At 57.2% G+C, this 25,831-nt stretch overlaps 1 protein-coding gene across 4 annotated transcripts in view; it reads right to left on the bottom strand.

Moving 5' to 3' along the window:
* Positions 1–202: 202 nt before the first annotated feature.
* The window catches only part of PIK3R5 (phosphoinositide-3-kinase regulatory subunit 5), a 61,588-nt gene continuing 35,959 nt past the window's right edge, over positions 203–25,831 (bottom strand). Inside the window, exons 2-19 of one of the 4 annotated variants that reach the window (XM_032839810.1) lie at positions 21,698–21,813; positions 19,725–19,825; positions 17,141–17,209; positions 16,281–16,419; positions 9,052–9,121; positions 7,003–7,177; positions 6,405–6,558; positions 6,084–6,167; positions 5,065–5,788; positions 4,792–4,948; positions 4,333–4,439; positions 3,771–3,903; positions 3,547–3,640; positions 3,361–3,437; positions 2,649–2,742; positions 2,479–2,561; positions 2,058–2,170; positions 203–1,957 (exon numbers count right to left, since the gene is read on the bottom strand). In XM_032839810.1, coding sequence (XP_032695701.1) covers positions 1,810–1,957; positions 2,058–2,170; positions 2,479–2,561; positions 2,649–2,742; positions 3,361–3,437; positions 3,547–3,640; positions 3,771–3,903; positions 4,333–4,439; positions 4,792–4,948; positions 5,065–5,788; positions 6,084–6,167; positions 6,405–6,558; positions 7,003–7,177; positions 9,052–9,121; positions 16,281–16,419; positions 17,141–17,209; positions 19,725–19,825; positions 21,698–21,800 — 2,625 coding nt within the window. In that variant the 5' untranslated portion in view covers positions 21,801–21,813 and the 3' untranslated portion in view covers positions 203–1,809. Of the gene's footprint in view, positions 1,958–2,057; positions 2,171–2,478; positions 2,562–2,648; positions 2,743–3,360; positions 3,438–3,546; positions 3,641–3,770; positions 3,904–4,331; positions 4,440–4,791; positions 4,949–5,064; positions 5,789–6,083; positions 6,168–6,404; positions 6,559–7,002; positions 7,178–9,051; positions 9,122–16,280; positions 16,420–17,140; positions 17,210–19,724; positions 19,826–21,697; positions 21,814–25,831 lie in introns of those variants that run through there. The other 3 variants (XM_032839811.1, XM_032839812.1, XR_004380582.1) reach the window with 3 other exon arrangements.

Consider the following 25,831-nt stretch of genomic DNA (forward strand, 5'->3'; position numbering starts at 1 on the left):
GGAGTAGCATCAGAGAAAATCCCAGCACAAATACATTTCCCATAGAGAGGAAAATTTACAAAAAAAACAAACAGAACAATCCCCCAAGAATCTGACTGCTGCTGCTCCTGCTTGTGAACGGGTTTATGTTAACGAAGCAACTAGCAGTTACTCGCCATGCAGCAAAATAACCAGGGGAGGGGCTTAAGAAATAGGAGAAGAATCAAGTTTTTTTTGAAAATAATATTAAATTCTATTCATTTATTCATGGATATTGGTTTATCCTGTAGTAACCTGTTCACACAACAGAATACTTTGGAAAGTCTATGGCTGGCCGCTCTCGGAGCCCAGAGCAAGTATGGGTGGTGGGGACGGGGCAGGGGGCGGTGACGCAGGGCAGAGCCGGCTCCAGTCACTGCTCTCTGGTGGTGAGTAGTCTGGGCTGGGGTTTGGGGGCTCCTGTAAGCCTGAACCTTTGGAGCCAGGTGAAGCAGGAGAAGGAGGGGATGGAGGGTCTCTGGGAGGGATGCGGTCCTCTCCCATGGCTACTTTCTCCACACCTGTCCCATCCAAATCCCGTCCTCGGCCCTGCCTGCCCCCCTACCGCCCTAGCCCACATTTGCTTCCAGCTTCCAAACCACTCAGACCCGACAACTTTGTTTTTGGCTCTCGTGTCCCGTGACCCATTCCCCCCAGCCAGGCACAAAGCGCCTGGAGGCCAGGCTCTCCCTCGCCCCCTCTGGGATCCCGCCCAGGTGCCAGAATGGGGTCCGTGGATTTTGGGGCTGGAAGCCTCCATATACACACCAGCCTAAGGCCTGACGTGGGAGCGGGGGTCATGGGGCCCAACCCAGGAGAGACGTCAGCGAGGACTGGGGGGCTCCCGTGCAACCATCCTCTTACCCTCGCCAAGGCCATTCCTCCTTCGGAAGGTGAACCTAACCACTCCTCACCCCCGCAGTCTCAGTCCTGCCTCAAGGTGGAGTGAAGGGCATCCCAGAGCCCATGAGGGTGTCCCAGTGCCAGGTGGGGGGGGGGGGGGGGGGGGTACTTGGCCCTTAAGGGTGAGGCCGCTCATCCGTACTGAGCACTGGCCATGAGCGGGCCACTGGGCCAGGCACTTAGCAGGCAATTTCTTTTCAACCCCTGAAGGTCTTAGTGCTGAAGACATGGAGGCTCGGAGAAGCTAAGTCCCTTCCTTCTGGTCACTGAGCTAGAAAGGTAACCGGACTGCTGTTGAACCCAAGGCTCTCCGAGCCAGAAAGGGGCTCCCGGGGCTGAGTGTAGACAGGTAAAGCATTAGTGCTGTTTTCCCAGAAGACCCAGGGAATTTCTGAGACAGAGAGAGACATGGGGGGAGGGGTGCTACTGAAGGTCTGGGAAGAAACTCCTAGCCTTGTTTCTACCACCTGAACCCCAGAATAGAGGGGACTGAACCCCAGATACAAAGCGTTCCCAAGACTTTGACAAACTAAGGAGGGGGGCCCAGCCAAGGGTTGGGAGAGGAGGCCTAACCACACCATGGAGCACCAGAACCTCAGATCTTTCTAGAAAGGGTCCTAGACCACACAAGTGGCCAGGGCCTCTGGAGTCAGCTCATCCATCCCCCGCCTCTCTACCGTGAGGAATCTGAGGGTCAGTGTAGCTGGCCACAGCCCAGAGGGCCCAGAAACCATCAACCCGCTGCCCGCTGTCCGGGCCCACAGTAGGGTCTGATCCCACAGAGGGCCATCCAGTTCCCCACAGGGAGCAAGACCGGCCACCGCGTGGGGAGGGCCTCCGTGGAGGCTGCCTGCTCGGGGCTTCCTGTCCTGGGTTGTGAGGGCCCCACTAGGGCAGAGCTCCGCTGAAGGTCATGATGGGCAGGCAGAGGAGGGAGCAGAGGTCCGGCGCAGCCTGGGACGGCAGGTCAGGGGACTGCTGGGGCTGGGCGTGGAGGCTGCTCTTCTCCGGCTTGTAGCACGGGGAGACCTCACACCTGTGGAACAGGCGGGAGTAAGGGCAGGCTCCCCACCCACCTCATCCCTGCAGCTCCTTCCAGGGCCCTACGCCCCTTCCCTGGGCTCCCCCCTTCCTACCGGACCACACTCTGCAGGATCTTCCTCTCATCCTGGTCCAGGCACACGGCGAAGGGGCAGCAGTTGGAGCCAATGATCTGCACCTTGTCCACTTTGATCTGTGACGTGCTAATCTGGAAGCAAAGCCCCCGTAAGCCCCCAATCGCCACTCCCGAACCGCCGGCAGTGGCCACCCCCGCAGCGGCTTTGCGGGGCTGACAGCTAGCCTGGGCCAGGGTCCAGCAGCCTCCCTGCGGCCCCGCCTCCTCTCCGGCCCTGTCCCTCCCCGAGGCAGGGAGAAACGAGTGCCCCCCAGGAGAAGGCCCAGGGCCCCACGGTGAGACACATCCGCGCACAGAACTCCTGACCGTGGGCGCACCCCGCACCCGCCCGTGCCAGGGTCTCCCGAAGGCACCGCAGCGGAAAGCGGGGGCATCCTCACCTGGTTGAAGCCCTTCTTGGACTTGGGGTTCTGCCTTTTCACCACCTCCGTCAGGTTTAGCGTCAGGGCCTCCATGCTGGAGTCTGAGGGGCAGGGACGGCTCAGGCCAGGCTCAGGGACCCTCCCCGCTGCAGACCGCGCCCCGCCACGCACGCCCCGCCGCCACTCACCTAGCTCCTCCTGCTTCCGGCAGGCCTTGCTGAGATTAACGGAGGTGCACACCTTCTCCATGTTACTCCAGCGGCTTCGGCCACTGATGGCCCCCTGGAAACGCAGCCAAGCCAGGCCCTCCTCAGCCAGAGGCCCCCGGCACCCCCAACCACAGCGAGACAGCGCTCCTCCGGGGAAGCTCTCACCTGCTCGCTTGGGCACCAAGAGACCCCCAACTCCTGATCCCTGACCCCCATATGCACCTCAATGGCTCCAGCGAGGAGTGTTAGGTGGCTGGCCTGGTCCAGGGATCAGAGGCACAAGAGCTCACAGCACCCAGGCCCACCCCTGCCCCCAAGTCCTCTTGCTCCCTTCCGACAGCTCCCACGCACCCAGCCAGGCATGCCAGCCTGTGGTCGCTGGGCTCTCCCTCGCTGTGCGTCTGGACCCCGCACCCTGGCCCCCTCATCCTCAGCCCCGCAGCCAGGCCTTAACACTTCATGGGATCTGCTGAGTACATGCGGTTTGGGGGAGAGCACATTCATTGTGTCGGGGGGGTGGCTTTGGAGACCTAAGGAGAGAAGGATGTCCACTCCCTCCCCTTCTGTCCAGGGGAGACGGCTGCGGCCTCCCAGCTGAAAGACGGGGGCCTGAGGATGTAGGAGGGCTGACTCTGGGTGAGGATGGGTCAGGAGCAGGCCCCCCAGGAACCCAGCCCGGCAGTGGCCTCACCTTGCTATAAATAATCTGTAGTGTTAGAGGGACGGCCTCGCGGTCTCCATCGATGCCCAGACGCTTGCTGCCAGGACCTGTGGCACACGGACAGACCTTCACTCCCTCTTGTTTCCAGTAGCCCTCCCAGACTGCAAGGCCCCTACCTCCCGGGGCCCATGTCCCCCAGGGCTCAGGATCACCCACCCGAAGCCTTGATGGCACGCATGGCGGCAGAGTGACCCAGCTCCAGGGAGTGGATGAAGATCTCGGTCATCTTCTCCCCCGTGATGAAGGTCAGCTGCAGAGGGCACGGGCGGGCATCAGTGGGGTCCTCCCAGATGCCCCCACACCCAGGGGCTGCTGCAGCGTGAGGTGGTTGGCTGCAGGGGTCAGGGTGGGGGGGTTGCCTGCAGCTGGGGTGTCCTTACCTCTGTCTGGTAGACCTGCAGCAGTACCGGCCGGGCAGCGAAGCGACAGTAATAGAGCAGCATGTCCGCCAGGATGGGCAGCTGGGCCGAGGAGCCCTCCAGGGGCCGGGATTCCGCTTTCAGAGACTGCTGCGGGGGCGGGGGTGTGTGTGTGTGTGTGTGGCCCGGTCAGGGCAAGCAAGGGAGCAAGGGGACCGAGGGGAAGAGAGACGGACACACGCATCCATACAGGCATAGAGGCAGACGGGACCAGGGAAGCCAAGGTGTGATCAAAGGGACACAGAATGGCCGGGGGACGGCCCACAGCCCAGCCTCCAGAGCCCCCTCACCTGACACCAGAGCCCCCCAGGGAGCTGGACAAAGCCGGGAGATGAGGCAGGAGGCTGAAGCTGAAGGTCCCCAGGACCCTTCTGGGACCCGCCCTGTCACTTCCCTCAACTGCCCTCAGTTTGGGTTCAGTCGCGCTTCTCACCCTGGGCCGCCCTGGAGGCCTCACGCCGGATCCCCCCAAAACCAGGGCCTCTGAGCGGTGCCCCCTCGCGCCCCACGGGGGCCACTTACCTGGCACAGGACTTCGGGGGGCAGGTGCATGAGGCCCAGCACGTTGCGCTCATACCAGGGGTCGAGCATGCCGAGGTAGTGGGAGATGTCATTGGTGCTCTCCAGCTCCTGGGACAAGGGGGCGGGAGTCATTCCAGCCCACCGCCCCCGACGGCATCTGCAGCCCCCGTCAGGGCCCCTCCCCGCCCTGAGAAGAGTCTGAGAAGTTTTAGCCAGTGTCACGCAGCAAAGTGCCACCGCCACGTGCAGGGCAGGGGCTGCCCCCGCCCCCCAGCGAGGCTCCAGCAGGAGGAGGCGCCCCCTAGCGGCGGTGACTGCTCCCGGCGGCGACTCCTCACCCCTTCAGGTGGCCCTCCGGGGCCCGCTCTGCGCTCCCACGGCACGTGGGACAGAACCCCAAGTCCAGGAAGGGCTTCAACCAGGTGAGGACGCCCCCCTCTCCGCTGCGGTCGGGACCTACCGCAGGGCTGGGGTGCCTCGGGGAGTCTGTGGGGAGTGGGGGCGTCTGGCTGGCAGGGGTGGGGCAGGCGCTGGCCCCATGGCTTCGCTTCACGGGAACGTAGAAGAACTGGAGCTTGAAGAACCGTGTGAGGAGCGGGCGGTTGTTCTCCAGCTGCCTGGTGAGGAGGAGGCCAGGAGAGAGCCGTCCCGCTCAGACCTCAGCCCGCCACCACCCCTACCCAGGGCAGGGCAAGCCCCGCCCCTACCCCGCAACCCCAGGTCCGGCTCCTACCGCAGGTTGCTGTAGGCCCGAGCCACCTTCCCCGAAATGCGATCCGAGCCGAAGACCACGACGCGGAGCGTGGACGCCTTGGGGTCCTCGTCCCCGCTCAGAAAGGGGCGGCGGCGCTGGTGGCGCGAGGCAGGGGCCAGGAGCCAGCTGGGCAGCTGCGCGCTGAGCTTGGGCTGCGGCAGCGAGCGGGAGCGCTGGGCCCGCGCGGGGGGCGGCGCCGGGCCGTCCAGGGGGCTGCAGAGGCTCCCCGCCCGCCGCAGGGGCAGGCCCGAGTCCGAGCCCCCCTCCAGGCCCCGGGAGTCCCTCCGCAGCACCAGCTGGCCGGTGCTCTTGAAGAGTTTATAGATCCGGTTGAACTTGTGCCCGGGCCTGCGGTGGCCGCGGCGCTCCTGGCTGTCCGGCCTCTTGGGCCGTTCGGAGCAGCTCTCCTCGCTGTCCTCCACGTAGCCGCTGTCCATGGCGTCCGAGAGGCCCGAGACGAAGGAGGTCAGCAGCTGGCGGGACAGGGTGGGCCCTGAGGCCTGGGACGAGGCAAGGGACAGGGTGGAGTCGTGGAAGACTGCGGAACTGGTGGAGAGCAGGGAGTCCCTCTGGGCACTGTGCCCGTCCGTTTCCAAGTCCTCCTCCTCCTCCTCTTCCTCCTCCTCCTCCTCCTGCTCATCATCCCCCAGGATCCCTGGCTGCAGCAGCTCCTGTTCCTTGAGCAGGATTTCCTGCAGGATGTCTGCGGGGAAGCCAGAGGAGGCACTGTTTGGGTGTCTGGGTCCTTGAAACCCCTCTTGCGTGCCCTCGGGAGGGACCACAGGCTCACACAGACCGGCTGGAGGAGGAGGAGGAGGAGGAGGAGGAGGAGGAGGAGGAGGAGAGGGCGGGAGGAGGGTGAGTTGTGAGCCGCAGCCCTTGTTCTGCTTAGAGCCTGCCTGGGCAGCTGGGCCCTTGGCAGGTGGCAGGACGGGAAGCAACTGGGAAGGGGGTTGTTGGGGGGTGGGCACCTCGAGGGCGTCAGCTGGGCCGCTCACCAAAGCTGTCCTGGTTCCAGCTGTACGTGTGACACCTGGCGACAGGGATGGGGATGGTCCGGAGCTGACCAGGTGTGGCAGTGTCTGCAAGAGGAGGGGACAGGAGGTGAGGGCTGCAAGGGGCTCGTGGAAGAGAAGAGACTAGCGCCAGCTGCACGGTGGGCTGGGCCGAGGCCAGCCAGCTCTCTTTCCCACCTCAGGGTGGTGGAGTGCCCGGACAACGGCTGGGTCCCCCGCAGGCTGTGTGGGGCAGAGCCACTGGTCCCTGGGGCTGCTCACCCCCCTGGGAAAAAACGTGCCGCGCTCTCCCAAGAGCCTCACCTAAGACGCGGGGGAAGCCAGCTTTCTCTCCCACTGCCTGCAGCCTGGCCCGGAGCCACTGCCGGGCCTCGGCTGCGTCCCCGATGCCGGAAGCTAGCTCCTGGGCCTCCGCAGTCTCCGTGAAGATGTCTTCGAGCTCGGCCAGGCTCTTGGACTGAAACCGCAGGAGAAGACAGGCCTGCTCCCAAACCAGGGCTCAGCTGCCTGACTCCTCAAGCCCCTAGGTTCTCTCCGATGGCGGCTGTGGCCCCTTTCCTCCCCAGCCTTGGCACCCACCTCCCCGGGGTCCCCTTCTCAGGAAGTGGTCATGAGAGAAAGGCCCAGAGAGGGAAGGACACTGTCCAGGGCCACACGGCTAACCCGTCACAGTGCTAGGACTAGAAGTCAGGTCTCCTAGCTTCCCTCTACAGCCTGTTCCCAGCCTACCCAGCCCTCGGAAGCTCACGCCCAGTCCCCTGCCTGGGCTGCCAGCCACCTCTGTTGGCACCTCTGTGGGGACCCAGCGTCATAGAAATCTCTCAGCACAGCCAGCCCTCCAGCCAGTGCCCAGCCACGTCAGTCAGGGTGATGCTAAGGCCCTAAGGCCCCTAGCACGTACCTGCAGCTGGCCGTGCAGCCCCAGGAGGTCGCAGTGGGCCCCGAAGGTGGCCTGGAAGGCGTGCAGGAGCAGGGTGGTGTAGGCGCTGTGGGGCGAGTGCCCGGGCGTGCTCAACTTGTTGGCCACAGCGAGGAACTCCGCTTGTACCTCCACTGGGTTCAGCAACAGCACAGTGCTGGGGACACAGAGGGCGGGCTCTGGGGTCGGGGCAGGAACGGCGCCGCCGCCCCCCTCACTCACATGGGGCACCCGGAGGAGCTGTTCAGCCCCACGGGGGCCTCCACAGGTAGAGGCCAAGCCCAGGGGAGAGGCAGCGGGCTGGCTCAGGGCTCCCAGTTGGAAGAGCGCAGCCTCCAGTCTACTCGAGTGTTTTCCAGGGACCTTCTGAGCGTGAGACTTCATTTTTCCAGAAGAAATTTCACCTTAATTTTTATATCAGCATCTTTCTGACAGGACGTCGGGACAGATGAAGGAGGCCTCAAGGGGACTTGGGGCCGTCTTAGGGGAGGGGACTTGGGGCCAGGGGCTCATTTTGCAGGGGGGAGGGAACGGGGCAGCCACACGCCAGCGTGCAAGCTGCCCTGCAAGTTCAGGCTAGGGTCAAGGCTGCCTGTGAGTCCGCGGCTCACAGGGGACCCCCCTTTCTTAACTCGTCCTAGCTAGCTTGCACGAGGCTGGGAGCAGAGTTTGTGCCCTGCCCGCCTTCTCCCCGGACCCTGCGCTCCCTCTCTGGGCCAGCCTTGACATTCTGTTCATCATGGAAAACTTCAGACAGACCAAATGTGAACAGAATCGGGAACCCCCCAAGGTGTGGATGGCCCAGCTAACGGTTAAGCACACACCTCTGTTCTCACTTCGCCCTCCGTCATCCGCCCTCCATGGCTGTGTTTTCCCGAAGCGCTCGAGACAGCACAAAAGCCCTGCTGTAGAGGCTTCAGTGGGAGCTGCTAGAACTGTTCCCCTCTCTCTCTCACAGGCTCCGAACTGTTCCCCCCTCTCTCTCTCACAGGCTCCGTGCAGAGAAGGAGCGTGAAGGTGGCCTTCCCGCCCGTCTCTGCGGATGGCTGCCCCGGGTCGGGGCCCTCCCGCTTCCCACCAACAGGACTGGGCTCTGTCAGAGTCCCCATCCTTCGGCGGGGGGGGGAACTAGTGCTGACCCCTCCATTGGTCAGGAAGAGGGGACAGGCTTGCACAAGCTGTCCCTGCCTGAGCCTCTCTCCTTCACTGAGTGCTCGCTCACTCCTTCCACACACATGTGAGGGCAGGACGCGACCAGCCGGGCATATGCCCTTCCCTTGCACGCTTTCTCTGCACGCGTGTTCTCACCTAAAGCTCATTTCAGTTCTGTGTGCACATGCATGTGTGTGTGTGTGTATATACATTAGACTTCCATATAAAATGCATTGTTTAGGGGCACCTGCCTGGCTCCATTGGTGGAGCATGTCACTCTTGGTCTCAGGGTCATGAGTTCGAGCCCCATAGAACTTGCACAAAGAGATTACTTAAAAAAAAATTAAAATAAAATAAAATGCATTTTTTTTTTTTACTGTAGGTCCTCATCAAAAAAGGTTTGGAAAATGCTGTTTTAGTAACAGGCAGAAAGACGCTGTAGAAAGCACACGGGCCTTTGAGTAAGACTGAGGCTTCAATCCCAGCTCAGACGTTTACGAGCTGTGTGACCTTCAGGAAGTCACACTTGGCCTCTCTGACCTCCAGTTTCCCCATCTGAAAAGTGGGGACAAAGCAAGGTCATGTGTGCCTGGGACCTGGCATGATCTGTGCAGGTGGCTTTTAACGTTTGTTTCATTTTTTAAAGCCTCGGAGCCATTTAGAACTGGGAGGAAAACGCCTCAGCCCAGAGAAACAACCTTATGTACAAAGAATCACCGATGATTCCCAGGCGTTCCTGGTCCTCTGGAAGACTGTTTCCCGGGGGCTGGGGGGTCGGAGGGGAAGGTGGTGCAGGGATGGAGCAAAAGCCGGATGCGTGGGGCCGGGAGGGAGGATGGTGTGGGGTGGGGATGGGGAACCCCGCCCCAGAACACTCACACAGTAGAGCTGCGGTGACTTCTAATGGGCAGGCCCTGCTCGGCCCTCACCAGCCGCTGGTAGGTGATTCCTGTAGCCAGAACAAAGGAGAGTTGGTCGGTTTACCTGCTTCTCCAGTAGTCATGGCCTTGCAGTGGCCCCGCACCAGCCTGCGAGTCTCCCCCCGCGCCCCTGGGATGATGCTCAGGTCCCACACAGCTCAGCTCCTCACGGACAGCGGGTGCGGCACCAGAGGCTTCAAGGTTCTGGTCTGCGGCGGCCCAGGGGTTCCCTGGCCCTCTTGAAGGTGCAGGGGCTCCCCCAAGGGTGTGCAGGCCCCCAGCTCAGTCTCCTTTGGCCCTCCGCACCTCTGCCCAACTTCCCAGGGGCTCTCAGGGCAGCTCAGCCTCCCTGCTGCTGTCCCTCCCAGGCTGAGCCCTGCCTCTGCCCCGGCACCAAACTAGCCAACGTCTCTCCCTTGCTCCTGCAGCCTGACCCAGGCCCGTGGCTGCAGAACAGACCGTCCACAGGAAGGACTCTTTTGTGTGCCCACCATAGGGAGATTCAAGCACACTTGGTCTTCTCCACCAGCAAGAGCCCCAGAAGCAGGGGCTGGGATTCGGAGGGCAGGCAGGGGTCCCTATCAGGGGGCAAGGCTGCCCTGGAATGGGTGAGCGGGGAGCAGGAAGGCGAGCCCCTCTAAAAAGTGCAATGCCACGACTGGCAGGGATCAGAGGCAGCTGCAAACAGAAAGGCCATGGTTTTTGTCTGGTCAACTGCAAAAAATAAAAATGACCAGTTTGTGCTGTTCTCACTTAGGACCTAATTGCTTTGACTTGGGGGCCTTTTGCGTGATGTTTCTCTGACGTAATTGTCACATGTTTAGAAGTTCATGTAATGTCTGTTTTGATAGGAAAGTCCCTGAAACGGGCTGCGGCTTTGGGGACCTGGGACGCCACCTGGTGGCCACTTGCATTCATGACAGAGGCAAGCTCCCCTCCAGGCTCCCTGCAAGCCGGTCAGTGAAATGCTGTCCTGCGGACTTGACTTGGGCAGTCTTCTCCTGACCCTTCCGTCCATGGGATGGCCTCCAGCTCTGCAGAGCCACCAGGCCTAGGGGGATTGGAGGGAGATCTGCCACCCTTGCTCCTTCATTGCCCTGCCCAAGGTCACCCTGACAGAACCAGTCCCCGCTCTGCCAGGCCACTCTTCCTCGTGGGTCGAACACAGCAAACACCTGTGGGCATCGATCCAACACCCACCCCGTTCTTCACCAAAGGGACCCTGGGTACAGAGCGACAGGTCACATTTCTCAACCTGCCTTGCAGGGGTTGAGTGGAGGTTCTGGAAGACCCCTTTCTGTAACCCCCACTTTCCTCCTTTCTGTTAACTAGAATAGGGTCACGATGGCCGGAGCTCCTGCAGCCATTATTAGACCATGAAAGGGCATTGAGGATGAGGTTTCCTGCTAAGGATGGTGGAGCAGAAAGAAAGGAGAAGCCTGGTCTAGAATGTTTGTGCAATTCCTGTGCCAACCCTGGACTGCCTTCCAGTGGAATTTTTTTTTTAATATAAGGAAAAAAATAAACTCCTATGAGTTTCCACCAGTGTTATACTGGGGTTTCTGTCATAGGCAGCCAGCTTATTTCTGATTCATCCTACCCTGTGATTTCTGAAATAGTGGCTCCCCACTCTTTTCCCTACATCTCCTTCTGTGACTCCGTAATACAAGAAATACATATATGGTCTTACTGTTCTCTTTCAGTTCCAGGATCCTATCTATCCAGAGTCCCACACTGCATGGACTTATTTCTTCTTAGCCTCCTCCACCTATAACGCTTCCTCAGTCTGTCCCAGTCATCCATGACCTTGACTCAAGAATCCTGATTGGTTATGGCAGAACATTCCTCAATCTGGGGCATTTCATGTCATCCCAGGATTGGAGGGAGGCAAGAATCTTTGACAAGAACACCAGAGCAGTGATGTTGCGTCCCTCCTAACCACTGTTTTTCAATCATAAAAATCTCTTTCATTGACATTGTAACATCAAATACTCAAAATTTTAAATGTTCTGTTTTTTGGGTTTTTTTTTGACAGTCCACTTTTGGCCAGTTGTAATTAAGACTTTGAAAGGGAGGGAGAGGATCTCAATTATAATGTTTTCTCCTGCCAGCTGCGTCCCTCACCTTGGGTTCTTAGCAAAGTGGGGTTTGCAACTAGCATCTGAAATGGGGGTGGTCTAGGGGACTGAGCTCTTAACCCGTGGGGTCTGCGTTAACTGTGGGTTGTTGGTGACAGAACCGGACTGGGTCTTGGGACACTCAGTTGGTGTTGGGGAGAATTGGTGGTTGTTTGGGGTGGACGGGGCGGGGGTTCTATGCATTTGGTATGGGAGCAACCCCATCTGCTAGTCAGTGACATCTGACTTTCCTTCAAGGGATCTACACCTTCTATTCCATAATCAGAGAAACCCCCCCCCCCCCAAAAAAAACATGAAATGCAAATGCCTCAGGTCAGTAACGTCCCGAGAGAAGCTTCTGGCCATGGAAGATTATTCAGAATTCACCTGCCACCAGCTCAGGGGCCAAAGTGACCGAATCTAGGTTTGTACCTGCTTCAGCAGAAGGTTAAAGGATCAAAGGCACCAAGTGAAAGGAAAAGTGGCCGAGATTGCCCGGGGAAGGAACGAGCTTGCGAAATGGCAGCTGGGACAGTCCTGGGTTTTCCCAGTCACACACAACTCCTGGCTTACGCCTCTGGGCAGAAAAAGCCTTATGCAAATGCGAGAATAGTTTTCTGGAGTCAAAGGATATGGCTTTTGGGGATCCAACAGGCATAGGTTCGAGGGGTGGAGAGCCTCTCAGCTCTGCGAGCGGGGTGAGCCGCTCACCTGTCTAGCCTTTGGGTTCAACCTCTGGAAGACGAGGATAAGCTACGACCCCAGGGGGTGTTCTAGGATGGCGGAGACCAGCCCTTCACCGTGGTCAACGCCCGGGCCAGCACCAGCCTCATCCCCAACAACGACAGTCCCGCTTTGGACAGAGAGCTCCTGCAACTTGTCCAAGGGCGTCGGCCAGAAAGTGACAAAGCATAGGTCCTACCAAGGCCCGTGTTCCTTCTCTCACACCCGACTTCAGAGTGTGGGCAAGACACGTGAACCTTCTCTGAGTCTCGGTTTTCTCCTGCATGAAATGGGAAGACTATGGCTTTTCCCCTCCGCTCACAGGGCCGTGGTCTGGGGGAGAAGCCATCGGTGTGTGCTTTGGAAACCGTCCTGAGGCTCACGGGTGATGCCCCCTGTCACCGCTCACCATCACAGATCCACTCTTTGCCGGCAGGTTTTGTGGTCTACACAGCCCCGCGGGGGTTGGAGTAAATACCCAACAAACACACGGGCTGAAGCTGAGAGGGCTGTGGTGGGCGGGAGCTATCAGCGCTGACCTGAGGTTTCCTGCCGTAGGCGCCAGGCGCCGGGGACCAGAGGCAGTGGGCCAGCCTACTGGCATAGAACCAGGAAGAAGGGGGTGGCCCGAACGCTTGATAACCTGCCCACTTCCTCTGCCCACCCAGCCACATCAAAGCAGGATAAACTGTTTCACTCGTCGCCATGGCAACTGGCTCCCTAAGGCACCCTGGGTGGAGGGCCTGGCTCCCCCCCGCTCCCCGGCTCCCCCGCTCCCCAGTCAGGACCTGTCTCTCCGGCTCTGGCTGCCCAGCGCACCAGCATCGCCCTTCGCAGCGCTCCGACAGGGAGGGGGCATGAGGCTACCCATTCTACAGATGAGGAATGAGAGCTCCTGTAAGTTAAATACATGTCTTGCCATAGGGGACACAGCTCCAGAATTTGAGGCCGCCGCGGCGTCATACCAAGTACCAGGAACCACTAAGTGATTCAGCCTTGGCTTCTCCTTGGAGAGCTCACTCCGCTGCCTCCCTCGGCAGGGAGGATGGGGGATGGGGACCTGCCATAAGGGAAAACAGTCCCACGTGCCCTGACAAAAGCTTGGCTACAGCCCTTTCCAACCATCCCACTTCAGGATCATAGAGGAAAGGGTCATTTAGCCCAATTTGCTAGTCACCACTGGCCACGGCCAAGGTTCTGAGAAGTGAGAGGTGAACCTGGGGGGGGCGGGCAGCGGGGAGACGACTGAAGAGATTTTTGTCCTGTAGAAAAGCGCACCCACAGGCTACGGTGTTACCCCCCTCTATGATGTTAACCAATTCCGCATCTAATTCTGCAATCTTACTCTGGTTTATCGAGAAACTTCCACTGGGCTCTCATACCCTCCTTTAAACCAGCCCTGCCATCTTGTGGGTTCCCTCGGTAATGAGCTCAGTGTCTTTGACGAAGGCTCCCTGTGTTTCTACATGTTAGGGGTTTTTTGTTGTTTCCTTTTTTTTTTTACTGTTTGGAAATGACTCTCTGACGTGCAGAAGAGTCTGCGATTTCCTATTTCGGTTCTGCTTTCCCTGGAAGAGGACGAGTTCCCAGCACAGGCAGGACGCCACCCTCTCCACACAGGTGCTGGCCTTCCCCTCCATCACCAGGACATCTGCAGCGTCACACCGTCCCCCAGGCAGTGTCACGGGGGGAAGGTGCTTCGCAGTGAGGGACTGGACTTCCCAGGGTCGTCTGCTCTGAGCCCAAGAACCCTCATCCCATCTCCAGCTCTGCCTGCTACTCTGCCTGACTTTTGTTCCCCAGGCGTAGAACCCTGCTGTCCCAGCATCAGACCCTCTCCCTCCACAGCCCGCCCTCCACGCTCGCTGGGCTGCCCAGCAGACAGCCCCGCCCAGATGCCCCCCTCCCCTGCAAACATCTCAAGGCATACCGTGCGTTCAGCGGACAAGAGCCGGCTGGTACTACCTGACATTGGGAATGGTCTCCCTGCGTGCAGGGAGGTGATGGTCTCCCCCAGCCCTATATCTCCCCGCTCTCCCCTACTCATTTCAAAGTAAAAAAGAGTCACTTAGATCTGTGATTACCCACTGAAGGCTCTCCTAGGGTATTTGCATTTGAATCCTTTCTATCAACATTATAGGAGGGAAGAAAAGCTTAGCCTTCTTCTTAAAGGAATTCTGGTCCCCAGGAAGAAGCCCAGGCAATGCAGATCTGGTGGTTTGGGGGAGCAGGTGGGAGGAAGGGAATGGAAGAGATTAATCCTGAACTCGCTTGTCCACTTAGGGCGCCTCGCAAAGTTAGACCGGCGAGCTGTGTATTCACCACGTGCCTGAGCACCTCTCCTCGGGGCCTCCCCAGTTTCTAAGTTCTGGCACCCACGCCTCTAGGATGCGCTGAGGTCCTAGGAACAGGCAGGCTTTGGGGCCCGCCTACCCTAACCTGCGCCCGCTCCCATGAATTGATTGGCAGGAGACGGAGAAGCTGATTGGTTGGGAGAAGACAGATCCACGGATGGGCTGGGAGGAGACAGATGTGCGGATTGGTTGGGAGGAGACAGCCAGCCTGACTGTTTGGGGGCGGACAAATCAGATGATTGGGGAAGGAAGGCAGGAAGCCGCCCACTCACACACACACACACACACACACACACACACACACACACACCCCGCCAATCGACGCACTAAGCTGCCTTCCTGAGCTCTCTTGGGTTCCAGGAACTGCTGGAGAGCAGGATTTGGTGTTCCTGTGCTGTGTGTGTGCAGTGTGCGTGACGAGAGCTAGGTGTCGTGGGCGCTAAACAGGGTCTGGTACCTATATAAATTTTAGAGAAAACAAAAACAAAAACAAAAACAAAAAATGGCATTATAACATACATAGCATTTTGGGGACCTGCTTTTTAACTCAACAGATGACTCGATATCTTTTGCCCTCGGTGCCTCTGCATCTATATCCTTAACGACTGAATAGCTATAGAAAAGCTTTAAATGTTATGCTTCCCAAATCTGTCAGCCTTCTCTTTGATCATTTTTGCCTCGGGTGGCAGGGGGAGGTTACCGTTTGGTATCTCTTCTCCACTCTGCGTGGTTCCTATAACCTACTTTTCTTCTGTTACATTCATGGTCTCTTTTTCCGCACTTCGACCTTCAATCCACCTGAAGTGTATTTTATGTTTGAGATCGAACTCTTATTTATTGGTTTGTTTTTGAGATAGAACCGTAGCTCAGTTTTGATGGTCTGTCAGTGGTCCTGATGCCATGTATCAAAGGACCGAGTTGATTCCTCCCTGGTTTCAGGCCACTTTGTCATATAACAAATCTTGATTCAATCTGGCAACACCTCTCTTAGGTTACGTCTCCTTAAGCTTGTTTCTCTGTGTAGGTAACATAGAAGAGAGATTCGCATCTCTCTTTCTTCTTTTATATGTTTAGTTGCTATTATACATTGTTGGGTTTTTCCCCCCATCGCTGTGTTCTCTGACTGGCGAATGTCATTAGCGCTCTCTTGACTAGTTCTGTGGGTGAGTCTCTTAGTCCTGACAGATAAGCAATTGCCTGATCTTGGCGTAATTAAAATGTTACTTTCTCCGGAAGAAGAAATATTCTATTTTTGCCTATTTGCATAGGCAAAACACCAATAAGCACAGAGCAGAAGGTCGCTGCCTGAAATGTTAGTGCTTCTAGCATTTCCCTGTGGGCTGTTACCCCTTTAAGAACATTTCTATATATTACCGGAGTTTCGGGTGTTAGGGGTGAATGATGACTTTTATCAAATGTGTTAAGGGCATCACTAAGGACGTTTACATGACGTTATTCCTTTGAGGCTGATGAATTACTCTCTCGGGCCACCTCGCGGTAAATGTTACCTCCTTGGGTTTTCTCTTGCTCTAGAACGGTTTGCCGGGCCCTCGTTTTTGTGTTTATTTGGAGCACTTGCCATTTTTCAAGAATTCCTCCTTTTCAGACCCCACATGTGCAAACTTGGCACCAGGCCCTTGTCCACACCTGTCACGGTGACCATCAACCTGTCCGCCCCTAGCCGCGGTCACTCCCCTAACCAGAGCGCCATCGGTCCACACATGCATTTCCCTATTTGCTCCTGAGGCAAAGAGGACCAGCAGGGGCCTCTAGTCAGTATTACGTGGGCTTCTCTGTCTGACCCGGGCAGTCTCGGAAACTCTTTGACAAACCAGAGTCCAGGCACAGACCGTGCGGCAGGGTCTCCTCGCCCTGAACCCCTGCCCAGCGTCCCCTAAGAATTCCCCCTTGCGTTGCCGCCTGTGCTCGCTGCTGTCAGCCACCGGGTGCCGCGTGCACCGCGAAGTCCCCACGCCGGCCACGCCAGCACTCACCTGGGGCCTTGAGCTCAGCATCGATGAAGGTGAGCAGCTCCCGGGAGATGCTGCAGTAGGGAACGGGCCAGGTCAGGAAGCGGTGGTAGGTCCTGGCTGCTTTCAGAAGGAGATCTGAATCAGGTGGGAAGTGTGGCGTCTGGATGGAGAGAGAGGTCTGGGTGAGACAGAGCTGCCTGATACTCCGCAACAGACCCTGCTCCTTTCTGGAATGTTCCACAGAAGGCACTCTGTTCCCGGCAACAGTATGTCCCGGGACAGGGGCAGAAAGAACCGGAAGTTATCCGCAGGGAGGGAGTTACACATGGGCCAGATGGCACCCGGGGGGCCATGCTTTCACCCCACATAAGACCCAACACGTGAGAGCGCCTCTCTGGAAAGCTGTCACCCAGAGGGGTCAGCCTAATGTTGCCACTGCTCCCGGTCATTTGGGGAGTGGTCTTCAGGGCCTGAACCACCTGTATTTGCATATCCCCACTTGAGGCAAAGGTTTACGCTTGGAAGTGGATGGGATCCCACATGTGTGTGGTCGTTCGATGCCACCGGTCTGGGGAAGACGGGATGCTCTCCCCCACCGGGGGAACCGACTCTGGGGGTACAGAACGGGGTGGACCGGAAACCTCTCAGCAGGATCCGTGTCACGGCTCGTGAACGGGCCGTGGACGACAGGCCCCCACGGGAGCCCGGCTGTGCCAGGCACCACGGCATCCGCACGGAGCCCTGAGGCCTCTCATGGTGGCCCCCCGGAAAGCCATCAGACGGCTGACACCTGTTTCAAGGTCCCGGCTTGTCTCTGGAGGAGTGAGACCATCCCTCCCCAGCCTCTCCCGTCTCCCCCAGCCTGCCGCACTGGAACTTACGCAGAGGACAGTGGAGTAGAAGAGAAGGGCCAAGGGTGCAAGAAGGTCATAAGTGCCCTTCTCTTGGACCTGCGGACGGGACAGGAGGACAGCGTGAGGTTCATCACAGGTGCAGACCAGAGCAGCGTTTTCTCATTCTGTCCTTTCTTACTTCCTTTCTTACGGGAAAAGTAACGTAACCACAAGGCAATAATTTGGGAAATACAAGTTTAAAAAAAAAAAGCACTCACAATATCTCCCCTCCAAACGCAATCGCCACTCATGTCGTAATGAGTTCTCCTAACACCATTTTTTCCTCTGTATTTTCCTCTGCAGACGTGTAAATCAGTGTGTGTATATTTTTACTCATTTTTAACCTATTATTATTTATAAATGAATTTCTGTTTTGCTACATCATCTTTAAGACCACCTTCCCCGCCCCCGCTCCTAGTTACGCATTTCCGTTTTATTTGTTGTATTTTTTCAAATTTGTTGTGTCTTTTTTTTTTTTTAAAGATCTTACTTATTTACTAGAGAGAGAAAGATAGCAAGAGAGAGAGTGTGAGCAGAGGGGAGAGGGAGAAGCAGGCTCTCCACTGAGCGCGGAGCCCAACACGGGACTCAATCCCAGGACCCTGGGATCATGACCTGAGCCAAAAGCAGACGCTCAACCCACTGAGCCACCCAGGCACCCCTATTGCGTAGCTTTTAATTTATAGATTTTTTTTTTCCTGATGTCCTGATGTTAGAAGTGTTTGTTTTTTCTTCCCTTATGGATTTTTGCTTTGGCATGCAAGCATCGTGTAAATATTCATATACATTTTTTCTTCTTTTCTCTGAAGCTTTGTTTTCTTAAATGTAAATCTTTAATGCACTTAGAATCCCATCTGCTGTGTGGTATGTGCTTGGAAATGCACTCTGAATTTTAGTCAATTTTCAGTAAGCCGTTTAATAAATCTTACTGATGCATTTTTTTATACATTAAAATTTGTTTATACCTTTGGATAATGCCCATCTTTTTATTACCTGTGTAGTATTTCTTCTGCTAGATCTCTGTCATTTATTAGCATCATTTTGGACCTTTGAGATTATCTTCCTGCTGTTTTAAATCCTTTCGCAATGCATGTTACTTTGTGCACATGACTTTTCCCAACAATTTGGATTACTTCTCTAGGTTCAAGTTCAAGAAGTGGGATCAACGGATCAAAGTCTATAAACATATTTCTGACCTTCAAAGCGCCCTGCCAAGTTACTCTCTAGAAGGACTGTGCCAATTTTAATATGCCGTACATACGAAAGCACGGGTTTCACTCTAACCCTTCCGTGCATTCCTCACTGTAATTTTTTTTGCTGATTTGCTAGGCAAAGACTGTCTCATTATGGTTTTAATTTGCATTTATTTTATTGTAACTGAGGCAACATTCTTTCCATGTTTGTTTCCAAGGTTTACGTACTCCTCAGCTCATTCTTTGACCCACTCGCCACCGTACATTTGCACGGGATTTAGAATCCTTCGGTCAACACGCTAAAGGTGTCGGCCCCTTCTGGAACACGTGGACATCAGAGATGCAGAGAAAGGCCCACCCTCTGTGCTGCACTCCTTGGGCTCAAACTGAGAATTCTTCTCTTTACCCTGAACCATGTGCCTGATACACCCACTCCTTGGTCCCTCCTACAAACCCTCCCCTATTGCTACATGGCTGCAGAGAGTTGCGTTTATAAACTAAACACCCCAAAGGCAGTTTAGCTCTTCTGAGTTGGCCTGCTTGTGGTCGGGGTCTAACAGCACTTCGTAAATGGTGGTACCAGAACTGGGGCCTTGGGTATTTTGATAAACCAAGACAGTCCAGGGACAGCTGAAAAAGTCACATGTTTAAAAAAAAAAGAAAGAAAGAAAAAACACTTAAGAAGACAATTCTTTATAGAAGAGCTAGCACCCTCTTTACGGATCCCCAGCTGTTCTGGAAGCCCAGCCCAGCTGAGCCTTCTTCTTAGTCGGAAAAGCCTCTTCATATGGTCTCGCTGTTTAATAGGTTTTCTCTTCTGTGTCTACTTTCCTGGCTCTTTCCAAGGAAAGGAATTCGGGAGAACTTCCTCCCTCCTCTCTAGTCAATACCCAAACTTGCAAGAAATGTCTGTCTTAGGAAACAGCTGAAAGTCGGGGGCGCCTGGGGGTTCAGTCGGTGGAGCATCTGACTGTTGAGCTGGGCTCAGGTCATGATCTCAGGGTTGTGAGATCGAGCCCTGAGTAGGCTCCGTGCTGGGCGAGCCTGCCCGAGATTCTCTTTCTGCCTCTCTGCCTCTCCCCCTACCCCTAAGCCGCTTGTATTTGCTCTCTCCCAAAAAAAAAAAAAAAAAAAAAAAAAAAAAAAGAAGCAGCTTAAACTCAGAATCCGGGCTCCTGAATTTTAGGAATCCTCATTCTCTTACTGAAAGGACCACAAGCCCCTCCTAGAAACGTTCAATCCCCAAGCACTGCTGCAACGGAAAAGTCAGGGGTTCCCAGTGCCCTTTGCCAAGCCCCCACGCTGGGCCAAGCACACCCCAGAACTGGCACTCCGTGGGGTCCTTTCCCTCACGTCTTTGACCCCCGACCGGCGCCTACCTCTCGGGTTTTCTGCAGGATCTGCTCCAGGAGGATGAGGAAGTGACCCGGGTCCCTGCTGACCAGCTCCTGCAGGCTCCAGCAGTTGAGACACAGGCCAGCTGCAAAGGCAGAGAGAGAGGTGGGAGTTCGGGTCAGGTCCGGAGAGCAGCGGGAATCCCTGGGGGGCTGCATGGGGGCCCTCCTGGCTAAAGGGACGGTCTGAGAAGACTCTGGATCAACACCCAACACCGTCGTGCCTCATTGAGATGAGCGCCTGTGGTCTTGCAGAGAGCGGGGCTCACGAGACACAGAAACGTGCTGGGATCCCCTTGAGAGGCCACGATTCTGTGGCTCTGGCCCCTACAGGGGGTGCCGGAACCTGAAAGGTGCAGGGAAGGAGGGCAGAGGCAGAAAGTTCTGGAAAGAGGAGGAGAAGAGTCATGGCAAGCTCCATTCCAAAGCAAGACCAAGTCTCTGAGAGAGACGGAGAGCCCACCCTGGGACTGCCTGGCGGGGGGCCCAGGAAGGGGGACGCTACATCCGTGTAGCTTTTGAAAGCCAGAGTGGACACTTCTGTCCTTGTGTAACTTCCCCAGACTTCCTTATTGTGCTGGGCTCTGTTTCCCCGCAGGTAGCAAGGGTAAACCCCTGGAAGTTAGCGGGGTGCATACGGAGGCCTGTGTGCATATGTGTGCGTGCAAACGGTGGAGGCCAGCGCAGCGGGGGGAGGCGAGGGGAGCCAGCCGTGAGCTGCAGGGAGCTTTGCTGTGGGCACCTTCAGGAGCTTGGGCTCCTTCCAAGTTTGGGGAGACCCTCACAGCGTTTTCATGCAGACATGGGGTTTTGTAAAATTGGCCAAAGTCAGATATTTTTGTCTTCTTTTACATAATGATGCCCCCCCACACCAACTTCACTGTCTACACTTAGGTACCATCCAGACCGTAGGCAGCAAAGGGCCACTGACTGACCCCTACTGTGTGCCGATAAGGTGCTAGGCTCTTGCATACATGGACTCTGTCCCCCTGAGTCTCCCCTCCCCCCTTCAGGAAGACGCTCCTGTGGCTGCCACTCTCCCATTATGGGCGAGGCAGGTGGGGTCCTGAGTGGTTAACCCATTCGCGTGACAGCAGCCAGTGAGAGACAGCTTTAATCTAGATCTGTGCAATTCCAAAGACCAAGGAAAACCTTTCAGAGGAGGTGACACTTGGTCTGAGGCCTGGATGAGAAGGAGCCAGCTACATGCCATTCCGAGGGAAGAGTTCCAGGCAGCAAGTGCAAAGGTCCTGAGGTAGGAAGGAACCAGGGAAGGAACGTTCAAGGTATGTTCAAGGAGCAGTGGCTACCTATCTCATGGGGTAGTCAGAGAGGCAAGTAGGATATGGGATATGAACACTCTTAGAAGCATGAGAAATGGTCACAAGTAGGCGCCAGTCTTCAGAGATACAATCGCCCCTGCCTGCAGATAAGCCCATTCCTGGGTCCTGGGAAACATGTGACGTGGAAGCTTCCTGCTCGCTGAAGCTCGGCTGAGATTCCCCCTTGTCCTGCAGGCAGAAAGGAGATGGGGCTCTGGAAGGAACCAGAAACCAATGCAACAGAATTCTGGGGTGAGTCATCTATGAATTCCGAGCGGTTCTTTTGGAATCAGCAGCTGTGGTTCTTCTAAGAAGGACCTATAGCTTCTTCCAGGACCTGTGTTTCTGGTGCATGTGAAGAAAGCAAGATAGCCCTGAGGAGGAGGAGGAGGAGGTGGAGGAGGAGGAGGAGGAGGAGGAAGACGTCGGGGGAAGACAGACAGACTGCCACGTTCTGAGGGGCTACTCTCCATCAGGTGCTGTGCTGTGCACCGGCTCATGGGAGGTCTGGCTCTAGAACCAGAACCCGCCGGCTTCTGTAAGCACTCCAGGGCACACTGTCACACACACACCCCCTGGGCTTTCTTGGGCCCCACCAGCCCCCTCTACCCTCCTGCCTCCCCCCACCAGACCTACCTGACCAGGAGGTGGAGCAGCGGCTGAGGCTGAGCCCATGCAGGCAGCGGTCCAGGGCATGCTGGATGCGGTCCTCCGTGCACGTCGTGGCCCCTGGCTGCATCCTGAGTCATCGCCTGCACAGGGGACAGACGCCCGTCAGCCGGGAGAGCCACAGGCTGGAGAAGCACGTGGACCAGCAGCGCGGAGCCCCCTCAGCCTCGCCAAGAGCGCAGCCCGGGGGGACGGAGGTTACAGTCGCTGCAGCTCAATGGCTCGGCGATGCAGGCTGCAAGGTGGACGGGGGCCTGCCTGCCCCACCCGGCAGTGGCAAGTGTCCCCATGAAGGCCCGGGAGGAGCCATACCCCAGTGGGCAAGAGGACTCCTGGAGAAAAATCAGAATCATGCAGGGAGGGGGCTTTTCCTGTGCCCCACCCCCCAGGCCCCAGGGATGGGCAGGGGGAAGGCTGCCGAACCTCAGTTTCCTTTTCTGTAAAATGGGCTTAACAAGGCACTAACCCCAGAGGACTATTGGCAAGAATGCCACAGCGGATGAACCCAGTGCGCTCTCGGACCACGAAAGCCATCCCGCCACAGGCTTTGGTGCCCTCCCACTCTCGTGCATTCACCCCTTCTGAGAGGACCCTGTTGCTGGCCTGTCAGGCCGGGTCCTGGCGACGAGCCGAGGAGGTCACGGTCCAGCTCGGTGGAACTGGGGACTGACCAGGAAACCACAAACAGAAGCACTGAGCTCAGAGCTGGGCCATGCAAACGACATGCAAAACTGCGAAATCCAAACGGGGACCCAGCTGCGTGACTGGAACCCTTGGCTCGTGGGGGCCCCACGTAGGCAAATCCTCCCACTTCCCCAGCCCAGGAGGAACCGCACACCTGACCGGGGACACATGGGCCCTCTGTGAGCTGTCCAGTGTCTCCCCACATCAGCAAGGTCCCCACTGGGCCGTGCTCCTTGGCATCAGACACAGACACTGGACCGCTTAACGGACCAAGAAAGAGGTCATTGCAGAAGGTGATGCCATGAAGACAGATGGCTCCAGGGGCAGGCCAGATGGGGAGCCCATGCTAGGTCATCAGGGAAGCCTCCCTGAAGAACCACGAAGCTGGACGAGGAAGCAAGGAGAGAAGCGACAGGAAGAACATTCCAGAAAAAAGAGGCAGCATGTGCAGAAGTCTGGGTGCAGGGGCGAGCGTGCCAAGGACTGAGACCCCGGAACAGAGGGCCAGGCCCCCCACCTCCCGGCTGCTGAGGTGGCAGACTGAGCTCGAGAAAACCTCTCACAGGGGATTCAGGACTGTGCACGCTGGCTGTTTCCATGAGTGGCACCGGCAGCCCAAGGATGTCCCTGGGCCCTTCCAATGTCCCTGATTCCTCCCTGGGCAGCCCAGGCAATGAGTCCGCTGCCACTGAGCCAGACGGTGCAGGGTGCGGGCTTTGGGGCCCCAGGCGTGCCTGTCATGGGTGTGCGTCCTGGGAATGGACCCTAGTGACGAGGCCACAGCCTTCTGCCTGCAGTGGAGCCCCAGGACAGGACCCTCTCCAGCTTAGTCCTCCCCAGACTCAGAGCTCCTGGTATCCGTTGCAGGAGCTGGGAGCTCAGGTACCTTCAGAAGGATGACCCTGGGGCATGGATCGCTCACACGGCATCAGAAGACCCTCTGCCCCCCCAGGCTGGTTTTTCCCCAAGAGCCCCAGGGTGGGTTCTTGGAGGGAGCTCAGAGGCTGCCCTCTACCGCCCGCCCCTGCCTCAAGTCCTTCATTTCGCAGAAGGGGAAGCCGAGCCCCAGGAAGGGGACGGAGCAGCCCGGGGGTGGGCGCCTGGCTGGGAGAGCCAGCTGGGGTGTAAGCAGACAACCGTATCGAGGACTCCTTCCATGCTCCCCGACTGTGGCCAAGACCCAACTCAGGGGACAAAACGTGCTCAGTGACCCACCTGCTCATGTTCTAAAGAGTCATGGTGAGCCAGCAGCAGGGAGGGGGGCAGTCACCCCAGGGGACCTCAATGGGAGGGGTCCGTCCAGAAGGGGCACAGCCACCTACCCGCACCCACAAATACAGGAAGACTGGGAAGACATGCTGTCAAGCATTCCAGAGGGCTCTCCTCTCTCTCCCAAAGCCAAGGGCGGGGGTGGGGGTGGGGTTTGTCTTTAAGAGAATCCCTTCTTCAGACCAGACACCTGCCAGGTTGGGGGGGGGGGGCTGCAATTTTGTTGTCCTGTGACTGCTGGGGAAGCATGCTGGCTTTGGGCTCCCTGTGAGCCACAGCAGGGCTGAGAGGGAAAGCAGGGAGGGCGGGTAAGGAGATGTGAGAGGTCCTTGTGGGGAGGGTGAGGGGTGGGGTCTAGCCACAAAAGCTGGACCCGGGCTGTTTTGTTGGTAGTTGACCCTGGAGGGCTCCCCGCAGGGGAGGCAGGGGAAGGGAAAGTTAGCAGTAAGAGGCTCATGGGGGGATCACCCCTGGGGTGGCGGATGGAGAGATGCGTCATCTGTGGCACAGAGAAGTTACACGACTTGCCCAAGGTCACACAGCAAAGAGGTGGCAAAGCCAGGATATGAATACAGGGGGCCTGGTCCTGGCTGCTATAGGGCGCTCTCAGCACAGTCAAGATGCCAGTTACCAGAAGAAAAAGAAAATCAACTCATGTTCACACCTCCCAAAACGAAGACTCAATTAGCTATAACATGGTCTTACTTTAAGAGACCTACCTCCCCAGCTACAAGGAATCTTGAGCCCCCCATGTCCATGTCCGTCTACACCAGCTGCCTACCCTCCAGCAAGGGGATCAGGACTGACAGAAGCTCAGTACCCGCTGAACCAGACCATCTCTAGTCTGGACCTAGGGCTGAACCACAATGACTGGGTTTAGAGTCCCCTCCGCCCAGTCCCTGCGGCAAGGGACACCCGGGTGTCACGAGGCAGACATTAGTCATCCTGCCCTATTGCATCCCACTGTGAACACAAGATGCAAATCAACGTTTTCAGCCAACACTGCCTCCGCTGCACCCCTGTCCTGAGGGGGTCAGGACACAGTGTCCTGGGGCTGCTCTGAGCAGCCTTCACAGCAGCCCTCCAACACCTGCTGGCCCACACTCCTTCCCTTCTCCAGGCCCCCGAGACTCCCATCTCCTGGCCTCAGTGTCCCCAGCAGTTCACTGAAGATGATGAAGGCCTTCTCTAGGGATGGGGCAGGGATCCCCAGGGCACAGGGCACATCTCCCGGCATGCCAACTCCCCATGGCATCCTGACACCATTTAGAGTTTTCCCTCAGCTGCTCTGAGAGGCAGACTTGTCCAAGGCACTGGGCCCTGGGAGCCCAGGCAGGTGGGAGCCTGACCAGGACGAGGTGGGGGAACCCTCAGCTGAGCTGCCCTGAGGGTTAACCCAGAGCATTGTGGCTCACCACCTGGTCCTTTGGCACCCTCATTTCCGTTTGATGAGTCAGTCATCAGCCGTTTCTTGTGACTTGTCAGCAGAACCCTACTGGCTTTGGGGTGGAGAGGAAGGGGAAAGAAGGTGGCACTCCCTCCCTCCCCAAGGATGATGCCTTTTTTCAGAGATCGCCAGGCAAGGCCTGGCTTCCCCGGGCACCTTGGTAAGAGAAGCATCTATTGTGAAATTCCAGCCACTGCCAGGAATGGGAATGGCCCTCACCCGTGGTGGGGTCATGTTGAAACAGTCGGCAGCCAGGCTTGCCCCCATTTCCAAGTTCCTCTTCCTAGCCAGTAAGGGTGAGTCCTTAGTGGGGACCCTGAGCAGAACAGGGAGGCCTGGAGCTGGGGAGGGGTGAGCCCAGAAGGCACAGAGGGAGACCTCCTCTTCACATGTTCCCCTGAACTCATGATGCAAGACAGGGTCATCTTCCCAAATGTGCAGGACTAGTGGAAGGTCTGCCTAGGTCCGACTCTCCTGGGGCAGCCCCCACTGGGGCTTCTTTTCTTGGAGGATTTCTCAAACACTGTGGAATGGCAGAGGCAGAGGGCCTACATCTCATAGCAGGAGAAGTAAGTACCTCCAGGCTCTGGCCAGCACCCCTACAGTTCCCCTGCTGTTCTGAAATATTCCAGGGCCCATGCTTTGAAGCCTTAGTTCCACAGGTGGGAATAAGAAAGGCACCAAGGCATGTGGTCCTGCAT

Source organism: Lontra canadensis, unplaced genomic scaffold (genome assembly GCF_010015895.1).
Source record: "Lontra canadensis isolate GAN:19392208 unplaced genomic scaffold, GSC_riverotter_1.0 scaffold110, whole genome shotgun sequence".
Taxonomy (NCBI): Eukaryota; Metazoa; Chordata; class Mammalia; order Carnivora; family Mustelidae; genus Lontra; species Lontra canadensis.